Source organism: Tamandua tetradactyla, chromosome 7 (assembly GCF_023851605.1).
Source record: "Tamandua tetradactyla isolate mTamTet1 chromosome 7, mTamTet1.pri, whole genome shotgun sequence".
NCBI lineage: Eukaryota > Metazoa > Chordata > Mammalia > Pilosa > Myrmecophagidae > Tamandua > Tamandua tetradactyla.
The window spans coordinates 65,168,578-65,191,947 of NC_135333.1; the positions used below are offsets into that span (position 1 = coordinate 65,168,578).

Consider the following 23,370-nt stretch of genomic DNA (forward strand, 5'->3'; position numbering starts at 1 on the left):
CTCGCAACTTCTTGAGGTCAGATGGCTCCTGCCCATGTATTCACACCATATGCCTAATAGCTGCTTTTCTCCAGTCCACATAGTTCTCTTTTAAACTTCCCAAAGTGGACCTCACCCAGGGGCTTGGCCAGGACCTCGATGTTTGAATCCCATCTTCCCTAACACGGATGGATCATTTTGCCTCCTCACTTTGGTCTTATTATGATAGTCAATGTATATTCTTTAAAAGCCTCGCAGTCATCTTTATTAAGCAACGTAAACTCTTCCCTCCTCCGTGAAACCCAGGGGTGCACAACAAATGAAGGGTTTGCTCAGTGAGAACTTCAGGCAAGTCCGCGTTAAATCACAGGATGATTTCATAGTGCCACCTATGGACCAAGGATGCACATTACAATCGTGTTAAAAAGAGTGAACACAGCTTCTCTAATCCAGGTGGCAGGCACAAAGGGCTCAGAGTGACTTCAACATCTGGACTACATTATCATGTCTTTACTGAATACCCTTTTGACTCTTCTAAGAACAGTAGAATTTCTGAGTTTTAGAAGCCAGTTGAGTAATTCTAGATACAATGCCAGCATAATGAGCACTTGTTACAGGCTAGCTGTAAATATCATTATTTTTACTAACGTCATTTTAAAAAGAAAACAATGAGAAATCTTCACACACATACAGTCCCTACATGGTTTACAATCAGTGGCTCACAATATCATCACATAGTTGTGTATTGTGTGATGACACCATGATCATTTTTTAGAATATTTGCATCACTCCAGAAAAAGAAATAAAAAGAAAAAACTCATACATCCTATACCCCTTGCCCCTCCCTCTCATTGACCACTACTATTTCCAATTTTTTATCCTTTATCCCCCACTATTCTTTATTTTTTATCCTTATTTTTTCACTCATCTGTCCATATACTGGATAAAAGGAGCATCAAACACAGGTTTTCACAATCACACAGTCGCACTCTAACAGCTTTATAATTACACAGTCTTCTTCAAGAATCAAGGCTATGTAACAGAGTTCATCAGTTTCAGATACTTCCCTCTAGCCCCTCCAAACATCATAAACTAAAAAGGGATGTCTATTTAATGCATAAGAATAACCTCCAGGATAACCTCTTTGAAATCTTTCAACCACTGAAACTTTATTTTGTCTCATTTCTCTCTTCCCCCTTTTGGTCACAAAGGCTTTCTCAATCCCATGATGCCCAGTCCCAGCTCATCCTGGGACTTCTATCCCATGTTGTCAGGGAGATTTACACCTCTAGGAGTCATGTCCCATGTAAGGGGGTATGACAGTGAGTTCACCTGACGATTTGGCTTGGAGAGGCCACATCTGAGCAACAAGTTCTCTGGGGATGACTCTTAGGCATAATCATAAGTAGGCTTAGCTTCTCCTTTGCAAGAATAAGTTTCATTGAGGCGAACTCCAAGATCGAGGGCTCAGCCTGTTGAATTAGTTGTCCCCACTGCTTGTGAGAATATCAAGAATTCCTCCAAATCTCACAAGCAGTGTGGACAACCAAAGCCATAGGCTGAGTCCCTAGTCTTGAGGTTAATGAAACTTAACTCCACAAAGGATAGGTCAAGCCTACTTAAAATTAGGCCTAAGAGTCACCCCCAAGAGAACCTCTTTTGTTGCTCAGATGTGGCCTCTCTCTCCAGCCAACACAACAAGCAAACTCACCACCCTCCCCCTGTTTACGTGAGACATGACTCCCAGGGATGTGGACCTTCCTGCAACCTTCCTGCAATTCTAGGACAGAAATCCTAGAATGAGCTGAGACTCAGCATCAAGGGATTGAGAAAACCTTCTCGACCAAAAGGGGGAAGAGTGAAATGAGACAAAGTGTCAATGGCTGAGAGATTCCAAACAGTCGAGAGGTTATCCTGGAGGTTATTCTTAAGCGTTAAGTAGATATCACCTTGTTATTCAAGATGTAATGAAGAGGCTGGAGGTAACTGCCTGAAAATGTAGAGCTGTGTTCCAGTAGCCATGTTTCTTGATGATGATTGTATAATGATATAGCTTTCACAATGTGACTGTATGATTGTGAAAACCTTGTGTCTGATGCTCCTTTTATCTACCTTATCAACAGATGAGTAAAACATATGGAATAAAAATAAATAATAGGGGGAACAAATGTTAAAATAAATTTAGTTTGAAATGCTAGCGATCAATGAAAGGGAGCGGTAAGGGGTATGGTATGTATTTCTGTTTTTCTGTTTATTTCTTTTGCTGAATTGATGCAAAGTTCCAAAAAATAATCATGATGATGAATATGCAACTATGTGGTGATATTGTGAATTACTGATTATATATGTAGAACGGAATGATCAAAATAGGAATGTTTGCATTTGTTAGGTGTTTTTTGGTATTTAAAAAAATAAAATTAAAAAATTAAAAAAAAAAAAGAATTCCTCCAAATGGGGAAGTTGAATATTTCCTCCCTTCTCACCAGTGTCCTCAAGGGGACTTTGCAAATACTTTTTTTTTAATTTATTTTATTTATTAACATCCCAACATGCAACCACAAATATTCTTACCATATGATCATTCCATTCTACATATATAATCAATAATTCACAATATCATCACATAGTTGTATATTCATCATCATGATCATTTCTTAGAACATGCAAATACTTTTTTATTCTCTGTCCAGATTATTCTGGGATATATAGGGCATCATACTAACCTGTACAAACCAACAAGATCTCAAGCCCTATTCAAGAGTCCAGGTACTTATTATAGCATTCAAATAAACTGACTATACAAGTTAAATCAGATAACATATCCAAAATTTAAACTTTGCAGCAAATAAACATCTTTCTTTTTGGTCTCACACAGAAGTTAAAGTTTTAAAATAAGAACCATATCATCCTTTACCCTATATTCTGGTTTACCTTAGTCCTATCCAGATCAGCTTCATTCATTTCTCTAGTTGAAGTCTGATCATTTTTTCAATTTTTTATAACAGTTGCTGTATGGGGTAATGCTGACTTTCATAGCTTCAGAGCTCTAACTCTGAGTCTCAGGTGTTACATAAATACCTGAAGTTTCTGGAAACAACCAGATTATATACAAACTGCTCAGTATCTCAGAATTTAGAAATAATAGTTACAGCTCCTGAATATATGTGACTGCTGTAAGAGCTCATGATCTAGGACCCCTTGCAATGGGCCCCGACTTGATAACCCATGCCCTCGACTTTAATTCTCCAAGTTTGTACCTTATAGTTAGTCCGTATGAGTGAGGCATGATAATTTTTGTCTTTTTGACTAACATCATTTTAAAATGGAATGATGAATTTGGGTTAACTTATTTAGCCATTACACAAAATGGCTGATAGATGTTATAAAGCAAGTTTGGACTGTTTTCTAAGGACTATATGATGAGAAGAAAGAAAAACAGCATGATTTACCTGGGTAGCTAAACCTCCAAGTTCTAGTCTCAGCTCTGAGCCTGTCTCATTTTCCTTCCGTTGGACCCTTCACTCCATTTTTACTCGAAACAACAGCCTCGGCTAAAAAAAAAAAAAAAATGTATATATATGTATATCCCTGATGTAAATGGAAAATTTTGAAATATCTCAAATATGAAAGAAGTGTCCTTCCTGATTGTTTGCCAGCTTTGCCTAGTCTTTTGGTACTTCAGACCCCTGCTCCTTCACATGCTGCCAACACAGCTGTGTCCCAGGAACGTACCTAGAGAGTAAGGCTGGAGGGGGCCACAGTGGGGGCAGGATTTTTCCAGGTCCATCACCACTGCTTACTGTGCATCTTTGATTCAATACAGTGGTTCTCAAGCTTCTGGGCTTAACATCTAGTTAAGTACTCTCTACCTGGATTCTGTTCCTGGTGATTCTCAGTTATTCTGAGGATAATTATCCAACTATGATTAACTTTTTCTGAAGTCTGGAGGCAGGAAGGATAGCAAGGCAAATGATCTGAGAAGCAAGGAGGCTGACAAGCAGAGGAGGGCTAGGCACTAGATCAAGATTTTAAAAGTTGGATTTTAATACAATTTCTAAGATACTAATGTATACTCGGGACAAACTACATCAGTATAAGATAGAAATATGACCTACAAAATGTTTCCTGATTTTTGCCTTTGGACAATCTTATGTCGTTCTATATTACATAAAAGATAGATACAAAATTTAAATAGTAATAATCTCATATGGTTCCAAAAAAGAGTATACAATTAAAGCCTTCTTGCACATCTGTCCTCATCTTGTTTCCTTTGCCCTGCCCCAATTCATGTTAACCATTTATGATTTTTTCCAGCATTATGCAAAAATAAAAATATTAATTTTCTACACTGTGTGCGCAAAAGGTAGCATACTATACACACAGTTCTGTAGTTTCCTTTTTTCACTTACTATGTCTTGGAGATATTCCCATATCAATAAACGGAGTCCTCCCTCATACTTGTACGTGCACCATAGTATTCCGTCATGGGAAGTGCATAGTGTTTTCAATTAATCCCCAGAGGTGAACACTTAGCACAACACTTGAAAAATTTTTTTATCAACATATTTTGAGTGTTCCAGGGACCCCTGTTATTTATTTCAACCCTCTTTTCTTTTTCACTTCACTTTTTCACACTCAAAAACTTCCACAATTTTCCACCTTCACCGTGGGTGGCTCCCACAGTCCTAAACTGTTAGCCCTGCAAGTGCCATCTAACTACCTTTGGAATGGTCCAGCTGTGCTGGCCAATATGATAGCCACAAATCACATGTATCTATTTAAATTCAAGAGAATGAAAATGAGATAAAGTTCAGTTCCTCAGACTAGCTGCATTTCAAATCCTCAGTGACCACATGTGGCTAGTGACTCCTGTAATGTACAGTGCAGATATATTCATGGTTGCAGAAAGTTCCATGGTTCAGCATGGTTCCACAGGAATCTCAACCTAAGGCATGCAAAACTAGTTAAGTTTTTCTCCCCACTAGACTGCTGGTATCTAAGGGACAGGAGTTGTACCTTTGTCTGTGTGTCTCCCTATTACTTATCTACTACAATGCCAAGAACTGCATGTGCATTCAATGAATGTGGGAGGGAAAAAAAATATTAAAGGTGGGATAAAAAAATGAATGATGAGGAAACTGAGGCTTATAATATAAGTGTGCCTAAGATCACAATTTGTACATGACCAAGCTGGGATTTGAACCCAGGTTGTTTATTTCTCCAGGAAGGTCATAATACACAGTTTATGTTAACTCTCAGTTTCAGAATATTATATCAAACAGAACTACAGAAAATGAAGATGAAGATTTTAACTGGGTAAGGTTGGAGGAAGCCTTTTGTTTTTTTCAGGAAGATACTGAATGTGTGATCCAGGAGACCTCTAGGGGACTTCAGAGAAATTCTCCACTTGAGAATTGTGTGAAGGCTTCAATCTCTAGGCTCAGGAAACCAATCGTTTTGTTTCAGTCTGGTTTCCTAGACAGTGTCTCTAGAGCCTGTTCTCGTTCATATTTCTCTCTGATGGAGTGATGACAGAACAAATATGCTTATCACATTTACAGACTGCTTTTATTCTATAGATGGGGGGTGGGGGAGGGAGGTGGGAAAGACTCCAAACAACTTTGACAAAGATCTGTTTAGTTCTTCAAAACCGAAGTTCAGTTGGTATAGAGGAAAGAATCCTCTTAAGGAAAAAGTAAATAATACAAATATAGAATGGGCAGCTTAGAAAATGAAAAGAACCTGGGTCATAGTTGAACACAAGAGGTGAAGATGGGGAAGGGATGCTTTGGGGATATCTTAAAAGCAATATATTTGCCTTTTATCTAAAGGCGAGGAAATACTATTTCTTTCACTCTGCCCTAGCCAATTTTTTATTAGACTATTACATCTGTTGTGTTTGTTTGCTTTTTACGATGTGGGGAAATTAGGGAAGGGTTAGAAATATAGCTGTAATCTCATTTTTCCTGATTATAAAATAAGCAGAAGTTTGTTATAGGAAGAAAAAAAAAAAGTAAATCCCCTTATTCCTCAACTTTTCAGAGATCAACACTCTAAAATAGTTTTCAATTAAAAAAAAGATATACGTAGGTTCAATACTATACTATTTTTAGAATCTGCTTTTTAACATACTGTTTCATGAATGTTTGGCTTATTATAAATATCTTCTTATTAATAGTGGCACCCATCTCATGGATGTGGTTGAATTTGTTTAATAAAGTATCACGTGGATAATTTAACTATGACATGTGAGCTGGAAAAACAAAATTTATTTGAAGGAATGGAAATAATGCCAAGCAATAAAAGATAAAAGTAATTATAATTTTTGACTTTGACCTTGGAATTCAGCTAACACTAATAATTTCCCACATCAAAACTGGCTCTGACCACAGCCCTGCCGTGTTCTTCCGCATCACTGTGAGCATTGGGTGAGGCAGATGGTTTTAGGTGAAGGGATTTGGGGAAGAGTAGGGGGAGATACATCTCTTACTGCTTGATCCAGACACATTCACTATTTCCACCACTCAATGCCTTCCAGAGGGTCTAGTGCTGTCTCTTAAGGAATGCAAATGCCCTGAAGAAGTGTAAATAGCCCTGGAAGGAGCAGAATGTGGGTATAAACTCACTTTCTCTCTTTAACTCATCAGAACTTGTACATCTGTAAACTTTCCTGTACTCAGAGGTATCGCAAAGTTTGGGACCATCACGTGCAGAACTCTCTGGAAGCCTGTAAAAGGTATGGACCCGAAGACAAACCACTCCAGCTTGGATCATTTTTAAAGTAAATCCTGAAAAGGAGTCAGAAGCAAATCTGATCTCCAAGTTTCTTCTCAGCAGTCTGTGCTGACTGTGGATTCTGTCCTGCCTTCCTCTCAACCCTCTGAGCCTGACTGACTCCTCTTCCAACTCAGTCTGTTCTTCCTTTTGTTTGAATTCCTCAGCTCAGTTAATGGCACCAGAAATTGTTCCATGGTCAAAGTTTACTGATTTTTGTTCTCTCACCCTCACACCCAAACTAGTCACCAATTGCTGATTTTTCCCTTCTAGACACGGCTCCCCTTCCCCACCCCCACCCCCACTCTCCATCCAGCCCTGACACTGTTGTCAGAGGGGTCCTTCTCTTAGTGGTGCCGATTATATCACACCTGTGACTAAATGCCAAACCCTCCAGCATGGCTATACAGATATTCTCACAACCTGGTACCAATTTATTTTAATCTAATTCTCCACATCCTACTGCCCACCCACACTAGCTGACAGCCCTTGCTTACTGATCACCATACCCTGAGGCCTGCCACTCCACATGGCTCACATAGGTTTTCTAGTCTCAATTTGGCAACCTCTCATTTAGCCTTCAAGAACTAGATCAAACACCAACCCTGCAACTTGGATTCCATTCTTCTTGCCCTTGGTTCCCACTGAACTTTGTATAATTGTCTGTCTTCCCACCTAGATGGTGAATTTCTTGAGGGCAGAGACCTCTCTGCACTTAACATGGTGCTTCAAGTCAGCAGACACTCAGCAAATGATGGTTGAATAGCTTATACTTTATTTGGTGTCTAAATATTGTGATTTTTCTCATGTGTATGAGGTATGACTAAGTCTGATATGACTCATTATTTAACAAGCATACCAGAATGTATATATCCAAATGAGGTCTGCTGCCTTCAAAACCATCTCCACATGAGAGTGGACTCTTAAAGTCCAAAGTCCCATCATGTAGTAATATAATGCATTATATTAATTTGTAATAAAAGTTTACAACTTGATTTTTTCAAAGTCCCATCACCTATCCTTGCTTAAAACCCCTTTGGAACACCTCTCTGAGAAGCTACTTCTGCATTTAAAGCACTTTTTAAAATCAGTATGTCCGTGGTAGAAGTTTTTTTCATTCATTCACCTTTATTACCCATTTCTCTATCCCAGGCACCCAGCTGGTGTTGTGGGAAAGATAAGCTTAATCAGACATTTACTCAGTCTTCAAGGAAGTTTCTGTTTGGTAAAGGAGATAAGATCTGAACAATCACTGCAATACAAGATTAAGTAATAATGCTCCCTAAGAGGTTGGGTTTGATTTTTGGAAAATGCCAAAAGTCCTTTGGTTTCAAGCCTGCCAGCAAGGTGGATGATAGAGCTGAGTGATAACATACTACTTTAAGCCAATTTGTTCTGAAGATCTGCAAACAAGTGTTCAGAGTATTTCCAAAAAGGCACTAACTAAACTCATTTAGCATGTTCACTTAAAATCCTGACTCCAGCTTTGTGGCCTTCTACATATACTATATATACTGAGCCTACCAGGGTAGGTGCTGAGGTCTTAGTCTTTCTTGTTGGGCACATAAGATGTGTTAGATACAAATTCCTTGAGTTACTGAGCCCATAGAGTGTCTCCTGCCTGTGCCTTCACGAACTTCACAGTGTCCTTTTTTTGCCATGTGGTTTTACCTTGCAGTGACAGTCTTGCGGATCCCCAAGGGACAGAAGAGAACAACTGAAATAATGCCGAGGATGGCAGGTGCGGGGTACTGGGGGCGGATCCGGGAATAGAACCCGGGAGTTCCTGCTTCCTGGTTGCCCGGAGCCAGAGTCCTTTGGTTGGGAGCCGCAGGGAAGGGAGCAGCCCTTCCTGCACGCCGGGCGCGCGCTCCTTTCCCGGCCTTTCTGACTGGCGCGGAGGGACGCCGCCCCGCAGCTGGGGGACCGAGGGTGGCAGCGCGGGAGCCCCGGCCGCCCACGGGACACCCCCATCCCGGATTAAAGCTTCTGGGAGAGGGAATCGAGGGCTCCGCGGGGAGGGGAAGGAACGACAAGGGGCGAGGGGCGGAGGAAAGGAGTCGGAGCTCAGAGATCAAGGGCCGGAGCCAGAAACTGAGGTCAGAGTTGAGGGGTCCGCGCGGCCTGGGCCCCCTCCCCCGCCCGGGACTCTCGCGCCGCCGGCGGCTCCCTCCGCTCCCCCCGCTGGCCCCGCCCCTCTTCAGCAGCCCCCCTCCCCCGCCCGCCCGCGTCCCAGTCTCCTCCCCGAGGTGCCAGTGGCGAGGCCGCCACTCCCTCGCTCCCTCCCTCCCTCAGCTGCGCGCATCTCATACCAGCCCTCATTCCGCACATTCCAGGCTTCCTGCTTTCAAACTTGAGGCCAGGGGGTGGGAGGGCCGGCAGCTCCCGGCTCCCTCGCCGCCGCCGCGTCCCCGCTTCAGGTGAGTGGCGCCCGCGGGCGGCCCCTGGGCCCGTTCGTCCCGCGCGCCGCGTGCTCCCTCCCGGCAGCTCTTTTCTTTTCCGCCGCTCCCGGTTCCCGCCTTGGACCTCTCGCGCTCCTCCCGTCCTTCCCTCTTCTTTCTTCCTTCCCTCCTTCCTGGGCGCGCGGCCCCCGGCCCCTCCGCACCGCTGCCCTCCCTTCCGCCCGCTCCCCGAGCCGGGTCCGCTCGCCCGCACTCCCTTCCTTTGGCCGGGTTGACTCACTCCTCCAGGAATAGGGAGCTCCCGTGGTTTCCCGTCAGTCCCAGTCTGGGAAAACTCTCCTCCCTCAGCGCGCGGAGCTTGGAGCTCCGGGGCCGGGCTGCGGCGAAGTTTGTGGGGGCCGCCCGGGGGGTCGCTCGTCTGAAGCGCCTTTCTGTGGGGGCCTCCCGGCAGCCGTGGGGCTCCCTCGCTGACCGCCTCTTCGCCCCCGCAGTGGAACCGCCGGACTCCCGGACCCTCAGCCGAGCCGAGGCTGGAAGAGTTGGCGCTCGGGGCGGACCTGTCGGAACTGACTTAGCGCACCCACTGCGCCTTCCCGCACCCTGGGACCGGTGAGGACCGCGGCCCCGCCGCTCGCAGGGGGCTGAGGAGGAGGGAGGGCGCGCTGGGGCGAACGCCGAGGAGCGGGGAGTTGCAGGACCTCGCCGGAGGGCAGACATCTGGGTCCTGCGCGAGGCGCCCTGTACTGGGATGGGAGTAGGGAGAGAGCGGGCACGTGGACTGTAGGGACGACGGGGGCTATGGGGGTGGGGGCGGGATACGAGCAGGTTGCGGGGAAAGGGAGTCCGGGAAGCTGAAAGGACAACAGGCGCAGCCGCCAACACCGGCCGTGGAGACACCCAGTGCCCACGCCCCTTTTCTCCTGGGCCCTTTTCGGGCCTGGAAGAGATAGGAGCTCTGGAGATAAGCTGTATTGGCTGGTTTAAATGCTAAGATGCCAATAAAAGGTCCTGTCCCCCAGGGAGGGGTTGGGAAGCCTGTCGTGTTCTTTGGTGGAAATTAGTGAATGTGGAGATCAGAACTCCCAAACCTCAAAGGGAACATTTCCCTAACAGGCAAGCCACGGGCGCCACCTCTGTGCACACGTGTGAAGTGGTTCTGGTCAGACTGGGTGGGTATCTCTTGTGAATCCGTGTGGACTTCCAGCTGAGTGTCCCTAGCATTGGATGTAGTGGGGGTGGGTGATAGCTGTTCACATTGGCTCCTCTTGTCTTCCAGTAGGCGTGTGTGTTTGTGTTGAAGGTGACTTGACAGTAGTCTGTGCCTACTTAACAAGGCGTTATCTGTCTGACAGCATTTGTGTCTCGAGTAGGTGTGTGATGCTGTGTCTCTAAGGTTGTGATTCCCTGTGAGGATATTGGGTCTGACTGTGTCTGTCCTCCCTGCATAACCATGGCAAGAGACAGTTGTCTGTGCGCAGGGATAATTTTTGGTTGTTGAAGTGTGGCCCCCAGGCTGTCTTCCCCCTGGACTGGGCAAAGCTGAAAGGAAGCTGTCTACACCTGCCTCTTCCAGGCAGCTGTCTCTCCGAGGAAGAGAGGATTCTGTTCTTGCCTGGAACGGTTTAGAAAATAAGCTGGTGGAAGACTGAAAGAAGTTAAGGCCTTTGCCTTCAGGTGGTTGATAGAATTGGGAATGTGTGTGTGTGTGGGGGTGGGCTCCCCCAGAAAGATGGAGACATTTTGAATCATGAGACTTGTGAGATAGTGCTTTTAAATTGTCCCCAAGGACAGACAAGAATTGATTTAATTTATACTGCCTGCGCTTCTTTCTACTGGCCTAACTCTCCTTAGAGCCACTAGATAACCAAATGAAGCCTTCATTCTTTACAATTTGTTAGACTAGTCAGGCTTTGCTGTGGGAAGGAGAATGAATAGCTTATTAGGTGAATGCTCTAGTGCCAGCCTGGGAGGAAACGGCTGCCCCTGCTTTTGCTTGGTGACCTTGGGGGAGATACTTCTGGGAGTCTCAGTTTCCCCATCTCTTCCTTTCTGCTTTATAGTAAAGTTTTTTTTTTTTTTTCCATTTGGGGTTTCCCGTTTGAAACATTTTAGAGGAGTGAATTGGGTAGAGAGAAAGTCCAGGAGATGGTCAGAAGTGGCACGGCGTGTGGTGGGGACATGGCATGTGGTGGGGGCCATGGGTAGCCTGGGCATCAGAGGCTTTTCTTCTGTCCCACACAAGATGACATAGGCATAAAGTTTAGAGTTACTTGGAGAGAAGAGGTGAGGAGTGGGGTCTCATCCCTGCTCTTCTGTGCACGCTGGAGAATGCAGAGGGGGTGGGAGCACCTCACCCTCTTGCCTGCTTAGGCCAGGTGTGTGGCTGGGACTGTGAGGGAGTATGGTCTAAAAGCCAAACTGATGGAGTAGAAAAGGTTTGGGTTTGAGATCAGACAGGTTTATGTACAAATCCTGACAATCACTCACTTCCTCCAAGGCACTCAGGCTCAACTGATGAGTTATATGGAGAAGCAGGGGTATAATAATATCTATCCAGAAAATGTATTGTGAAAATGTTTGCAAAGCATATAGTACAGTGCCTGGCACATCCCAGGGGCTCAGTAGTGGAGCCAGTGTTTCCTAAGCGTATTTTAGTGCGAACTTCTTTCTACCTTGGGGTTATTGTTTTTTAATACCCTTTAGGGAACACTGCTCTATTAATTCATACATTTCTTTTTACTATGGAGAGGTCCCACACCATGTACTTTATTCTTAGGAAACCAGCGTAGCTAGTTCCTCTAAGGTGAACATGCTAAACATTATTGGATACTATGATTCCAGGGTTTAACTTCCTCATTTTGAAGACAGGGAACCTGAGGCCCCCAGAGGAACAATAACTTGTTTAAGCCAGTGAATGGCTGAGCTGGGGCTGAAACCCACTTGCTTTCCACTTTGCATATTGTCTTGTGCTCTGTGGACCCCACTTCTCAGACCTCTCCATCCGCCTTCATCTAACAGGTGTGGAGGCCGACCTGGTCTGACTTGGACAATGTCTCTCATTTGTGGCTCAGATAAGGTTGAAAGGGGGCAGAAATCCTCCCTCTGGCCCAGCAGACAGCACAGACCTGCTGGGGAAGGAGCCGTTTTATTGTAGAATCTGAGAATGCTAAGTCGGGATTTTAAAGTCGTCAGGAGGGCTTTAAAATCCACTCTCCTTTCTCCTCAGTGATCCTTGCATTACTCTGCCAGGTAGGGGAGGGTCTTCCCTAACTTTCTAGACCTCCTGGGATGCAAATGTCGCAACCTCCTTTGGCTCCCAATTCTGGAGTCTTGGCACTGGTGACTGTCACAAAGCACAAACCTGTGACTTTGCCGCCTCCTCAGTGAAAGTGGAGGGAGGACATTGACCACCACTTTGGTCCATTGCCTTTTCTATAGTTGAGGCCAGTCTGGTGGTGATTGGAAATTCAGGGCTTGCGTGGGTGACTTTACCTTTCCTGTCTTCCTTTTGCACCATCCCCCCCCCCCCCCCCCCCCCCCCCCCCCCGCCGTGACCCTTTGTTGGCAGAGGTTGAGATGCCAGCTCCCTTTAAAGCTCTGAAATTGGAGCTGAACAGCTGCTCTCCAGCAACCCCTCCCCCTACCCAGGGTTTTAAGCAGCTCAGGGGCTCAGGTAGAGGTGGGGGCAGGGCTTTGTCACCCAGGAGCCCAGAGTCTCTGACTCCCACACTCTTAATTCCAGTTTTTGCTTTGACCTCTCAGAAATGACGGTCCCTCCCTTGCTTTTGGGTTTTCCATCTAGAAGTTGGAGAGATTCTTATCACCACATACTTTCAGTATGTCCCTTCTGCTGGTAGGGACTAGATCTTTGGGGGAAAATTTCTGCTAGAACTCCAGTCTCTAGGATCCGTGCCTCCATCCAGGCAGGCTCCCTGTAGAGTGCGCCAGCCCCCATGGGTGGGGACTCCGCTTCCTTTGACCCAAACTTCATGGGAACAATAGACTTCAGAGGAGTCACCCGGGGCAGGAAATGGGAGCTGTGCTGAAGCAGGGGTGACCCTCCTGGGGGAGGGGGTTGCATATCCGGCCCAAAGGAAAGGCAGAGTGTTGGGGGCAGTGCAAAGGGCACTGGGGAGGAGCAGATGACACTCAGGGTGGGCCCCAGGGTGGGGCCCTCTGAAGGGGGCTGTTGACTCAGAGTGAAACCTGAGCTGCTTAGAGCCCACGATTTGGCTGAGCATTTGTTTTGTTTTACCAGCAAAGGTATTGCGGTGTCTACTAGCCTCGGCTCCTGCCAGGTTGTCCCCTCACCCACCTCCACCCCTGCCCACCAGTGCCATGTGTGTCCCCTCCCTTCGGCTCCTGAGATGTCTACGTGAGTCGACATCTCACTCAGCCTAGTTTAGTTTCTTCTTGACTGTTCTCCACGCTGGCATTTCTCCAATATAGTTGACAGGGGAGGCCATGCCGCGCAGTCGGCAGAGTTCTGGATGGAGGGGTGGTCAGCTGGACACTATAAAGGCATTTCTTTACCCATTGTGCAAAGATGAGGGGGACAGGCAGGGGAAGATTCCTGCCCGAGGCAGCGGCAGAATATCTTGCCTTCACCTTTGCAAGGGTAGGACAGACACTGTGAGAGGGCTAAGGCCCACTTTTTTCTTCCCTTTTTTTTTTTTGTTTCTTGTGTGAGCTTTGTTTTTTATTGTGGTGCAAAACACAAAATTTCCCATTTTGACCATTTTTAAGTGTAACTTCAGGATTATTAATTACATCCTCAGTGTTGTACTACCAGCACCACCGTTCCTTAAGGAGACTTTGGACCCCCTACAGAAGCTCTGTGCCTATTGAGCAGTACCACCCCAGGTTCCTTTTCTTGAGTTCAGGTTGCTGGATTCACTCAGATCGGGTTTTGGGGTCCTAAGAGCAGCTGCATTAGTGAGTAGGGAGCCACTGCCAGGATCTTGGGGGAACTCTGGGGAATGGGAAGAGGGCAAAGGGGGTAGCGATAACACATACTTTCCTGATTTTCTTCAGGGGAGCCCAGAAGTGACAGGCTGGGCAGCTTCTTATTGATCCTTAGCTAAAATCTAGGTCAGATTTTTGAACAAAGGATTTGTGGGGATTTGGAAGAGGAAGTCAAGATAACTAGTAACATAATTACAACTATACTCCATCCTGTCCTTCCCCTCCCCCAAACACTATATAATAATATCCCATGTCATAAAAATGATTTAAATTTTTAGGACCTGAGTAATATTACGTTATATATGACTGTATCTTAATTTATTTAACTGTATACTATTGGACTTTTAGCCATTAAAAATTACTTGATACTGAAAAATGCTGAGCATCTATCCTTGTCTCAATATGAAATCTGACAGGTTGAAATATAAAATCCTGCATATAAGTTCAAAACATGAGTTATATAAATGTAGAATAGGATAGAGCTTACTAACAATTCATGTAAGAAAAGAATAAAACTTGAGTGTTTTTGTTTGATAAAGGAAGGGAAAGGGAAACTAACATTTAATAAGTGCGTGTGAGGTGCCGGGCTTTATTCGAGATATTTCTGCCTTCATCATCTCATTTAATTCTCGTAACAGCCCTGAAAGATAAGGGTTGCAAGTGTTGTTTTTAAACCTCTTCCTTACAGAAGAGGGAAGGAGTTACACAGTACTTAGTGCTGGAGAGAGTTGGAACCAAGTTGCATGATTCTTCCCACCACAGTTAGACCACCAGAAGGTCTGTGTGGGCCAGCCGTGTGGCCAGAACGGTGTTGAGGAAAACTTGGTCCACTGAGCTCCGTAATGCTCGCCCATGCTGGGAACCACGTCTGGTTTTGGAGGGTGGGTGCATCGGGGCTTATTAAGAATTGAGTTTGCCATTGTTTCAATTGTCTATGTGGTTGCCAGATGGCCACCTCTTGTTGGGGATGCTCGCGAGGGGGTCTCTGCACTGGAAGGGAAATCAGTCTAGGTGATTCTCAGGCCCCTGCCTCCTCTAAGATTCAGTGTTTGTTCTAAATGATCTGCAGGACATTTTCCCATTCTGGCTTTGCAGGATTCCTGCTGGAGGAAGGTAGAGCTAAGCTGGATAGAAGGCTGCGGGATGGGGGGGGGGACGGGGGGGGGGACAGTGAACATTCGACGGAGGCAGAATAAAGGACATTGGGGAGTTTATTGCCTGGTTCCCCCTCATCGAGGCTCCACTGTCCCCCTCACCCCTGGGCTGGAGGATGGAGAAGGTGACCCCAGCATGGGTAGCTGCAACAGAAATGCAAACCAGGCTTGTAATTTAAAATTACCCTAATGACCACATTCAAAAAGTAAAAGGAGGTCTGATAAATCCTGAAACCCAGAGGGACCAGCCTCTTGGAGAATAGCAATTAATTACATCCCCTATCCTTTGGTGTTGACACTCAACATGAAAAAGTAGAAATAGGTGTTGCCCAGGGAACCCTATGGATTGGGAAAGGTATCAGGGGAGAAGGAGAAGTTATAACAGAGGAAATAGGGTTTAACAAATAAGTAAGACTGCTGAATCACTGTATTAATATTCTTTCTAGCCTCCAGTAGTTTTAGAGTAGCTAGAAGAAGAGGTCTGAGATGGTAGAATGGAAGCCCACGACAGACTCTGGGATCTGTTTTGTAACTACTTGTTGAAGTGTAATTTGAAAATTATTGCTTTTTTCTTTCTTTGCTTTGTATAAAGGTTATATCTTATAATAAAAATGTTAAAATAAAAAAACTGTGAGGGTGAGGTAGAAATACAAATAAATTTGTAGAACCCATGGGAAAAAAGAAAGGGAATCAGTACAGTAAGTTTTTATTGATTCAACAACATACCAGCACATACATTCTTAACATACAAGCATTCCATAAATGGTGTACAATCAGTGGCTCACAATATTATCATATAGTTATATATTCATCACCATGATCATTTTTTAGAACATTTGCATTACTCCAGAAAAAGAAATAAAAAGAAAAAACTTATGTATACCATACCTCTTACCCCTCCCTCTCATTGGCTACTAGTATTTCCATCTGTCCAGTATATATATTTTTAAATTTCAACATTTGTTCCTCCTATTATTTATTTATTTTTAATCCATATGTTTTATTCATCTGCCCATATCATAAATAAAAGGAGCATCAGACACAAGGTTTTCATAATCACACAGTCACATTGCTAAAGCTTTATCGTTATACAATCATCTTCAAGAAACATGGCTACTGGAACACAGCTCTACATTTTCAGGCACTTCCCTCTAGCCACTGTAATATATCTTAACTAAAAAGGTGATGTCCATTTAATGTGTAAGAATAACCTCCAGGATAGCCTCTTGACTCTGTTTGGACTCTCTCAGCCATTGACACTTTATTTTGTCTCATTTCTGTCTTCACCCTTTCAGTCAAGGTTTTCTCAATCCCTTGATGCTAAGTCCCAGCTCATTCTAGGATTTCTGTCCCACTTTATTTTGTCTCATTTATCTCTTCCCCCTTTCGATCAAGAAGACTTTCTCAATCCCTTGATGCTGAGTCCCTGCTTATTCTAGGAATTCTGTCCCATGTTGCCAGGAAGTTTACAGCCCTGAGAGTCATGTCCCACGTAGTGAGGGAGGGTGGTGAATTTGCTTGCCAAGTTGTCTGAGAGAGAGATAGGCCACATCTGAGCAACAAAAGAGGTTCTCTGGGGGTGATTCTTAGGCCTAATTTTAAGTAGGCTTAGTCTGTCCTTTGCGGGAATAAGTTTCATAGGAACACACCCCGAAATTGAGGATTCAGGCTTTGGCTTTGGTTGTCTCTACTGCTTGCAAGAATATCAGGAGTTCTGCAAATGGGGAGTTGAATTTTCCCCTTTTCTCACTTTTCCCCCAAGGGGATTTTGCAAATACTTTTTTATTCACTGTTCAAATCACTCTGGGATTTATCGGGGCATTGCTCTGGGATTTATTGGGGCATCCCTCTGGACAAACCTACAAAATTTCATGCCCTATTCAAGGATCCATGTACTTATAGTGTTCAATTAAACTGTCCATGTAAGTTATATTAGGAAATGCACTAGTCAAAATATAAATTTTGTACCAAATAAACATTTTTTTTTTTTTTTTTTTTTTTTTTAAAGAGAGAGGGAGGAAAGGAAGGAAAGACAGAGAAGGAAGGAAGGATGGAAGGAAGGAAGGGAGGAAGAAAGGGAAACATTTTTAAACATTTTCTTGTTTTATTATATTTTGTTTTGTTTGTTTGTTTTTTACATGGGCTGGGGCCGGGAATCGAACCGGGGTCCTCCGGCACGGCAGGCAAGCACTCTTGCCCGCTGAGCCACCGCGGCCCGCCCCAAATAAACATTTTTTGCTTTAGTCTCACACATAAGTTAAAGTTCTAAAATATGAATTACCATTTATTTTCAACACCCTGCAATATTGACATTTATTTGTTCTTCCTCATGCAAAAGCAGTTTTTAATTTGTACATTTAGTCACTATCATTAGTATAATAAATTTTAATAGTACATTTTATTTAACCTAATATGTCTAAAATATTATGTTAATATATAATCATGATTAAGAACTGTTAATGAGATAGTTTATGTTTTTTTTATTCTAAGTGCTTGAAATCCAATGCGCATTTTGTATTTAACAGTACTTCTCATTTCAAGTGCTCCAGAACCACCTGTGGCTGGAGCCTTTGAACAGTGTATACTCTTTGAACAGTGTATTATATAGCCAGCCTGCCTGGGCTCAAATCCCTGTTCTGCCACTTCTCAGCTGAGTGATGGACCCTGGGCAAGTTATCTCACTTAATGTGACTTGGTTTCCTTTCTATAAAATGGGAATAATAATCTAAATAAAATTAGCCTCATGTGGTTGATGTGAAGATTAAATGATTTAATATTTGTAAAGTGCTTAGATCATTGCCTTGCACATATTAAGCTCTGCAGAGGAGTTTGCTCAGTACATGACCCCAGACAAGCTGGAGTTTGTACGGGGAAAAGATTGGTGATGTGCTTGGAAAAACTCACAAAGTGGCTCTGTGGGGTTACCACTGTAGTTCTCCATAAGGAAATTGTCTCCTGATCAGAGGCCCCTGATCTGCTATTCTGCAAAGAGGGCCTGCCTTCTGGAAGTGAGAAATGACCACGCCTTGAAGAAGGAACAGGTTCCAGTCCCTCGGCAGATGGCAGATGCATCGGAGCATCTGCCTGCCTGAGGCTTGGAACTGTACTGGGTGATGTGGAGGAAGCAGGAGCATCCTAAGAAGTGCTCTATCGTAAGTTGGATGACCTCATGTTGGAATGGGAGGTGGGGTCGCTTCCAGTAGTTGGAGGTTTAGGCAATAGTTAGTGCTGCTTATGCAAGAGAAGTAAAGCCATTGCAGTGGCTTCTGATACCACTCAGAGCACTGCCAACCCTAGCACTGCCAACTCTCCTGTCTTGGCATCAGCTCTCTCCAGCGGCTTCTGCTGCATGCCAACCCATAAGTCACTGAGCACCCACGGTGTGCTTGGTTCTGTGTGACCCCCCGGAAGGGAGGGGGTACCTTTTCCCTGTCCTCAAGGAGCTTGCAATCTGGCAGGGAAGACAGACTGTAAATACTAATGATAATAACCTGCAAGATGAGGAAGGGCTAATTAGAGGCACAATCAAGTAATTTCGGGTGCCAGGAAAGGGTGATTCATTTCTGTGAGGCTGGGAGGGGTCAGGGAAGGCTCCATGGAGGAGGAGGCATTTGTACCTTACCCCACCCTTTCATTGATCACTAGCATTTCAATCTAAATTTATTTTAACATTTGTTCCCCTGATTATTTATTTTTATTCCCTATGTTTTACTCATCTGTTGATAAGGTAGATAAAAGGAGCATCAGACACAAGGTTTTCACAATCACACAGTCACATTGCAAAAGAGCTATATCATTATACAATCATCTCCAAGAAACATAGCTACTGGAACACAGCTCTACATTTTCTGGCACTTCCCTCCAGCCACTCTAATACACGTTAACTAAAAAGGTGATATCTATTTAATGTGTAAGAATAACCTCCAGGATAACCTCGTGACTCTGTTTGGAATCTCTCAGCCATTGACACTTTATTTTGTCTCATTTTACTTTTCCCCCCTTTGGTCGAGAAGGTTTTCTCAATCCCTTGATGCTGAGTCTCAGCTCATTCTAGGGTTTCTGTCTCATGTTGCCAGGAAGGTCCACACCCCTGGGAGTCCTGTCCCATGTAGCCAGTGGGAGGGCAGTGAGTCTGCCTGTTGTGTTGTCTGGAGAGAGAGGCCACATCTGAGCAACAAAAGAGGTTCTCTTGGGGGTGACTCTCAGGCCTAATTATAAGTAGGCTTAATCTATCCTTTGTGGGGTTAAGTTTCATATGAACAAACCCCAAGATTGGGGGCTCAGTCTATAGCTTTGGTTGTCTGCACTGCTCGTGAGACTATCAAGAATTCAACTTGGGGAAGTTGAATTTTCCCCCTTTCTCACCATTCCCTGAGGGGGACTTTGCAAATACTTTTTTATTCACTGTTCAAATCACTGTGGGATTTATTGGGGCATTGCTCTGGACAAACCAACAAAATCTCATGTCCTACTCAAGTTCCATGTACTTATGGTGTTCAATTAAGCTGTCTACATAAGTTATATTAGGAAATAGGGCCTTGTTTCTTAACTGGGTGACCATGCGTTCTGGAATGGGAGGTGAGGTGATTGTCAGACCTGAAGGGATAAGCCACTGGGTGTGTGGCTGGTGCCAGGAAGAATCAGTGGGGGTGAGTTTTCTGGGTCAGGGTGGGTCCTATGAAGGGTGATCTCAGCCTAGGGTCTGAAGGCTTTGAACCACTAGCAGAATTTCTAGATAATCTCAATCCTTAACCCTGTCACCATCCAGGCAGGCTCTGGGACAGAAGAACATTTCTTTGAAAAATAACCAAGGTTAGGATGAGTGCTACCTCCCACATCTTGTCTAAATTCAATGTAGTCTGTCCCACCCCTGTGTCCTGGTAACTGTGGCCCTGTCCAGGCACTGAGGTCTTCATTCTTCCCTGAGTCGGACCTTTTCCAGCAGATATGATTAAGGTCTAGAGCTGAAGGGTAGAGGTGAAGATGGAACTCCAGTCCTGGGAGTGCATTTTTCTGAGCTCCCATAGCCTGCTGCCCCTAGGGCCCCTTTCAGCACTCCACTTGGAGTGCTGGCTCCTCCTGGGGCTTGTTTCTTTTCCCTGGGCAGGGAATGCACCCCCACCCCCACCCAGGATACCTGGGCTTCAGGGTGACTGCTTTGGGCACACCTCTGTGCCTGACCTGGGTGGGACAGTCTTGTCTCTTTCTTTGGGGGAGCAGCTGAGTTGAGGCAAACCCATCTCCAGAGCTAGAAAAACAACCCATTTTATGAGCAGTACAGGAGTTGTTGTGTCCGCTCTGTTTTTGCCAGTACCCTGGGGGGATTTGCTGTTTGAAGGTGAGCTAGGCAAGGTTTTCCTTGCTGAATTATCTGCCTGGGGATCTAAATTTTCCTAGGGCAGTCTTGTTTAAAATGAAGCCAACTGGTTTGACTCAGTTATTTTGCCTCTTAAGTTCTCTCCTGACTGTTGCTTTACTTTAATACCCTGAAGAAAGACCCAGGGGAGAAAAATGTAAGGCTGACTCTCCCCATCCTTTCTTCTTGCAAAGGGGGACACTTATGCCCAGACAGGAGAAGTTACTGACTGGAGGCATCATGCTATGCCTCCACCATTTGTAGTTTGCCATGAAGCTGCTTCAGGTTGCCATGGGCCAGGCACCGTGCTTGGGACCTAAAGCCTGTTTCATGGCAACTTCATCACCCCCTTTAGTGTCCTCAGGGCAGGCAGTGGAGGGAAGGGGACAGGGTGGAGTGCCATAGACATCCCCTAGCGGGACCCACTTCCAGAACCCATGGTCCTCACTGCTTGGGGTAGAGTCCCAGCTTCCCCCTCTGGAGAGAGAGCAGGGTGATGGGGGCACTGGAGCCAGGTGCGGCCTCTCATCTTGCTGCTGCTGCTGAAGGCTGGGGGCTGGGCAGCTAAGAGATGCCCTGGGGTGATTGGGCAGTGGGCTTGGGCCTATATCCAGGCAGGATCTTATCTCCCATCATCTCTTTATCTCTGAGCCACCCACCCCCTCCCTCCTGATCACCTCCCCTCTGTTGGCCTGTTTCTGGGAGTGTCTCCACCTTTTTACTTATCTCTACTCCTTGCCCTTCATTCCTCCTGTGCTCCCACCCCTCCCCACTGAGTGTTGAATCCCTCCTGCTGATTCCCACTCCTGTCCGTCACCCCTTATGACCCCAGTAGGGACAAAAGAGTTACCAGAGTGCCAGACTCTGTGCTAATATATGGTGGACATGGTCACATTTAATCCTCATAACGTTATTACCTCCTGAACGGATGTGGGGGACACTGAAGCTCAGAGTAGCCTGCCCAGGTCACCCAGACAGTGTGAATCCAGAGCCCAAACACTTAATCTCTGCCCCACAGCAGCTCTCTCTTTTCCGTCTCTTCTGGCCAGGCAATGCCTAAAAGCTCTCTATGGCTTCTATTCCTACATATTCTTACACCCTCCCCCGCCATTTCCACCCCATCTCTGAAAACTGTGTGATGAACCTCTTCCCATTGGCACGTATCCATGCTTTGCCTGTGCTATTGCATTGGGTCCTAACAACAGCTCTTTGGAGAGATGGGAAATAGAAGCTAGAAGAGGAGGGAGCAATGCTTAGCATAAGGAGAGGGTGTTCCAGTGGTGGGAATTCCGACATTGGGACACCTAGGTTTTATTTACAAATAGGTTTTATTTGGTTGTATCATTTGTTTGAGACAGGCCTTTTCCTGGCCTCTAGCAAGCCCTAGCCCTGCCTTCCCAAGTCCCATTGGGGTCAGTTTTTTTTCCAGCTGAGTCCTCTGGCCAGCCCAGTCCATTCCTTTGTTCTGCGACTCTCAGTTGTTTTCCCATCCTCCACTCCCTCTCCTCATATCTCTATAGACTCTTCCAGCATCTAGGAACTTGTCTGTCTTGTCTCTATAAAACAGGCCATTTTCCTTTGTCCCCTTTGTCTTCCCTTCTCCTGTATCTTATCCCTTTGCCTCCTGGTATCTTTTGGTACCTTTCTGCCATCAGGCCTCTGTCTGGTATGGGGGCTTTGAGCTCAGCATCTATTAAAGCCATACTCTCCCTCCCCCTCAAGATTTTTACCACAAATGATTTGGTGTGTTACCTTCCTCCAGTGCTCTCACCTCCACAGGGAACTCTGAACCACCACCCATCCACCCCAACATGTATGCCCTAGATACAAGGACCGTGTCTCACTTGAGTATGTATATCAATGCCCAGCATACAGCAGGTGCTCAAGATACAGTTTTAAATGGCTGAATAAAAGTCATTTCTTTTCCTTAGGGCTGAAGCATTAGTGGTGAGATTTTAGGCATTAAAATCAGCAGGGAAGGGGACATTTTTGGCTGGAGAACTGATTTATCCACATGGTAGATCAGCTCTTCCCATTGCTTGGAAACACCCTTGCCTCCCTCACGGAGACCCATCCAGGTGAGGGATAGCCATGGGGGTGGAATTTTGTGGCAGAAAGCATAGGGCTGAGATTCAGTTCTAGTCCCCGTTTTAGCTAGTTGTGTGGTCTTGTAGAGAGTCACTTCACTTCTCAGGGTCTAGTTTCCTCTCTTGTAAGTTAGAAGGGCGGCTTTCTTCTCTGCATTCTCTTCTCACCTCCTCTGGGACCTTTACCAGATGCTACGGGAGCAGTGGGGTCTGTGCTAAGAAGACCAGGAAGGTTCTCATATCCTCAGAGAGAAGCATCACTGGCTCCCTGGAGCCTGTCACTCCAAGGTCTGGTACCCCTCCCTGTTACTCTTCACATCTAACTTGAATCCTTCATGCTGCAGCGTCAGACTTCATATTGTCTACAGAAATGTGGGCAAAACAGGTGCAGAAACAGTGTGGTGACGTGAGGCAGTTTGTTGTGAAGGGTTTCACAGCCAGCAGACTGACCCTTGCACTTCCCAGCTATGGGGCTGGGGCACAGCAGTTCTCCCCAAAGAGCCTCAGCCTCTTCGTCTGTGAAAAGGGTGAGAATAGCTACTTCGAGGTGGGTCTTAGAGGTTAGAGATGTACTAATATGCCTAGTGCCTGGCACAGAGTGGGCATTCAGAGTTGGAAACTCTTAATATTAATAATCAAATAGTTCATTTTCT

General features: G+C 45.3%; 1 protein-coding gene across 1 annotated transcript in view; it reads left to right on the top strand.

Annotated features, from left to right (window-relative positions):
- Positions 1-8,487: 8,487 nt before the first annotated feature.
- LOC143690474 (uncharacterized) overlaps positions 8,488-23,370 on the top strand; it is a 28,474-nt gene continuing 13,591 nt past the window's right edge. Inside the window, exons 1-3 of the mRNA XM_077168203.1 lie at positions 8,488-8,494; positions 8,958-9,173; positions 9,647-9,764. Coding sequence (XP_077024318.1) covers positions 8,488-8,494; positions 8,958-9,173; positions 9,647-9,764 — 341 coding nt within the window. The remainder of the gene's footprint in view (positions 8,495-8,957; positions 9,174-9,646; positions 9,765-23,370) is intronic.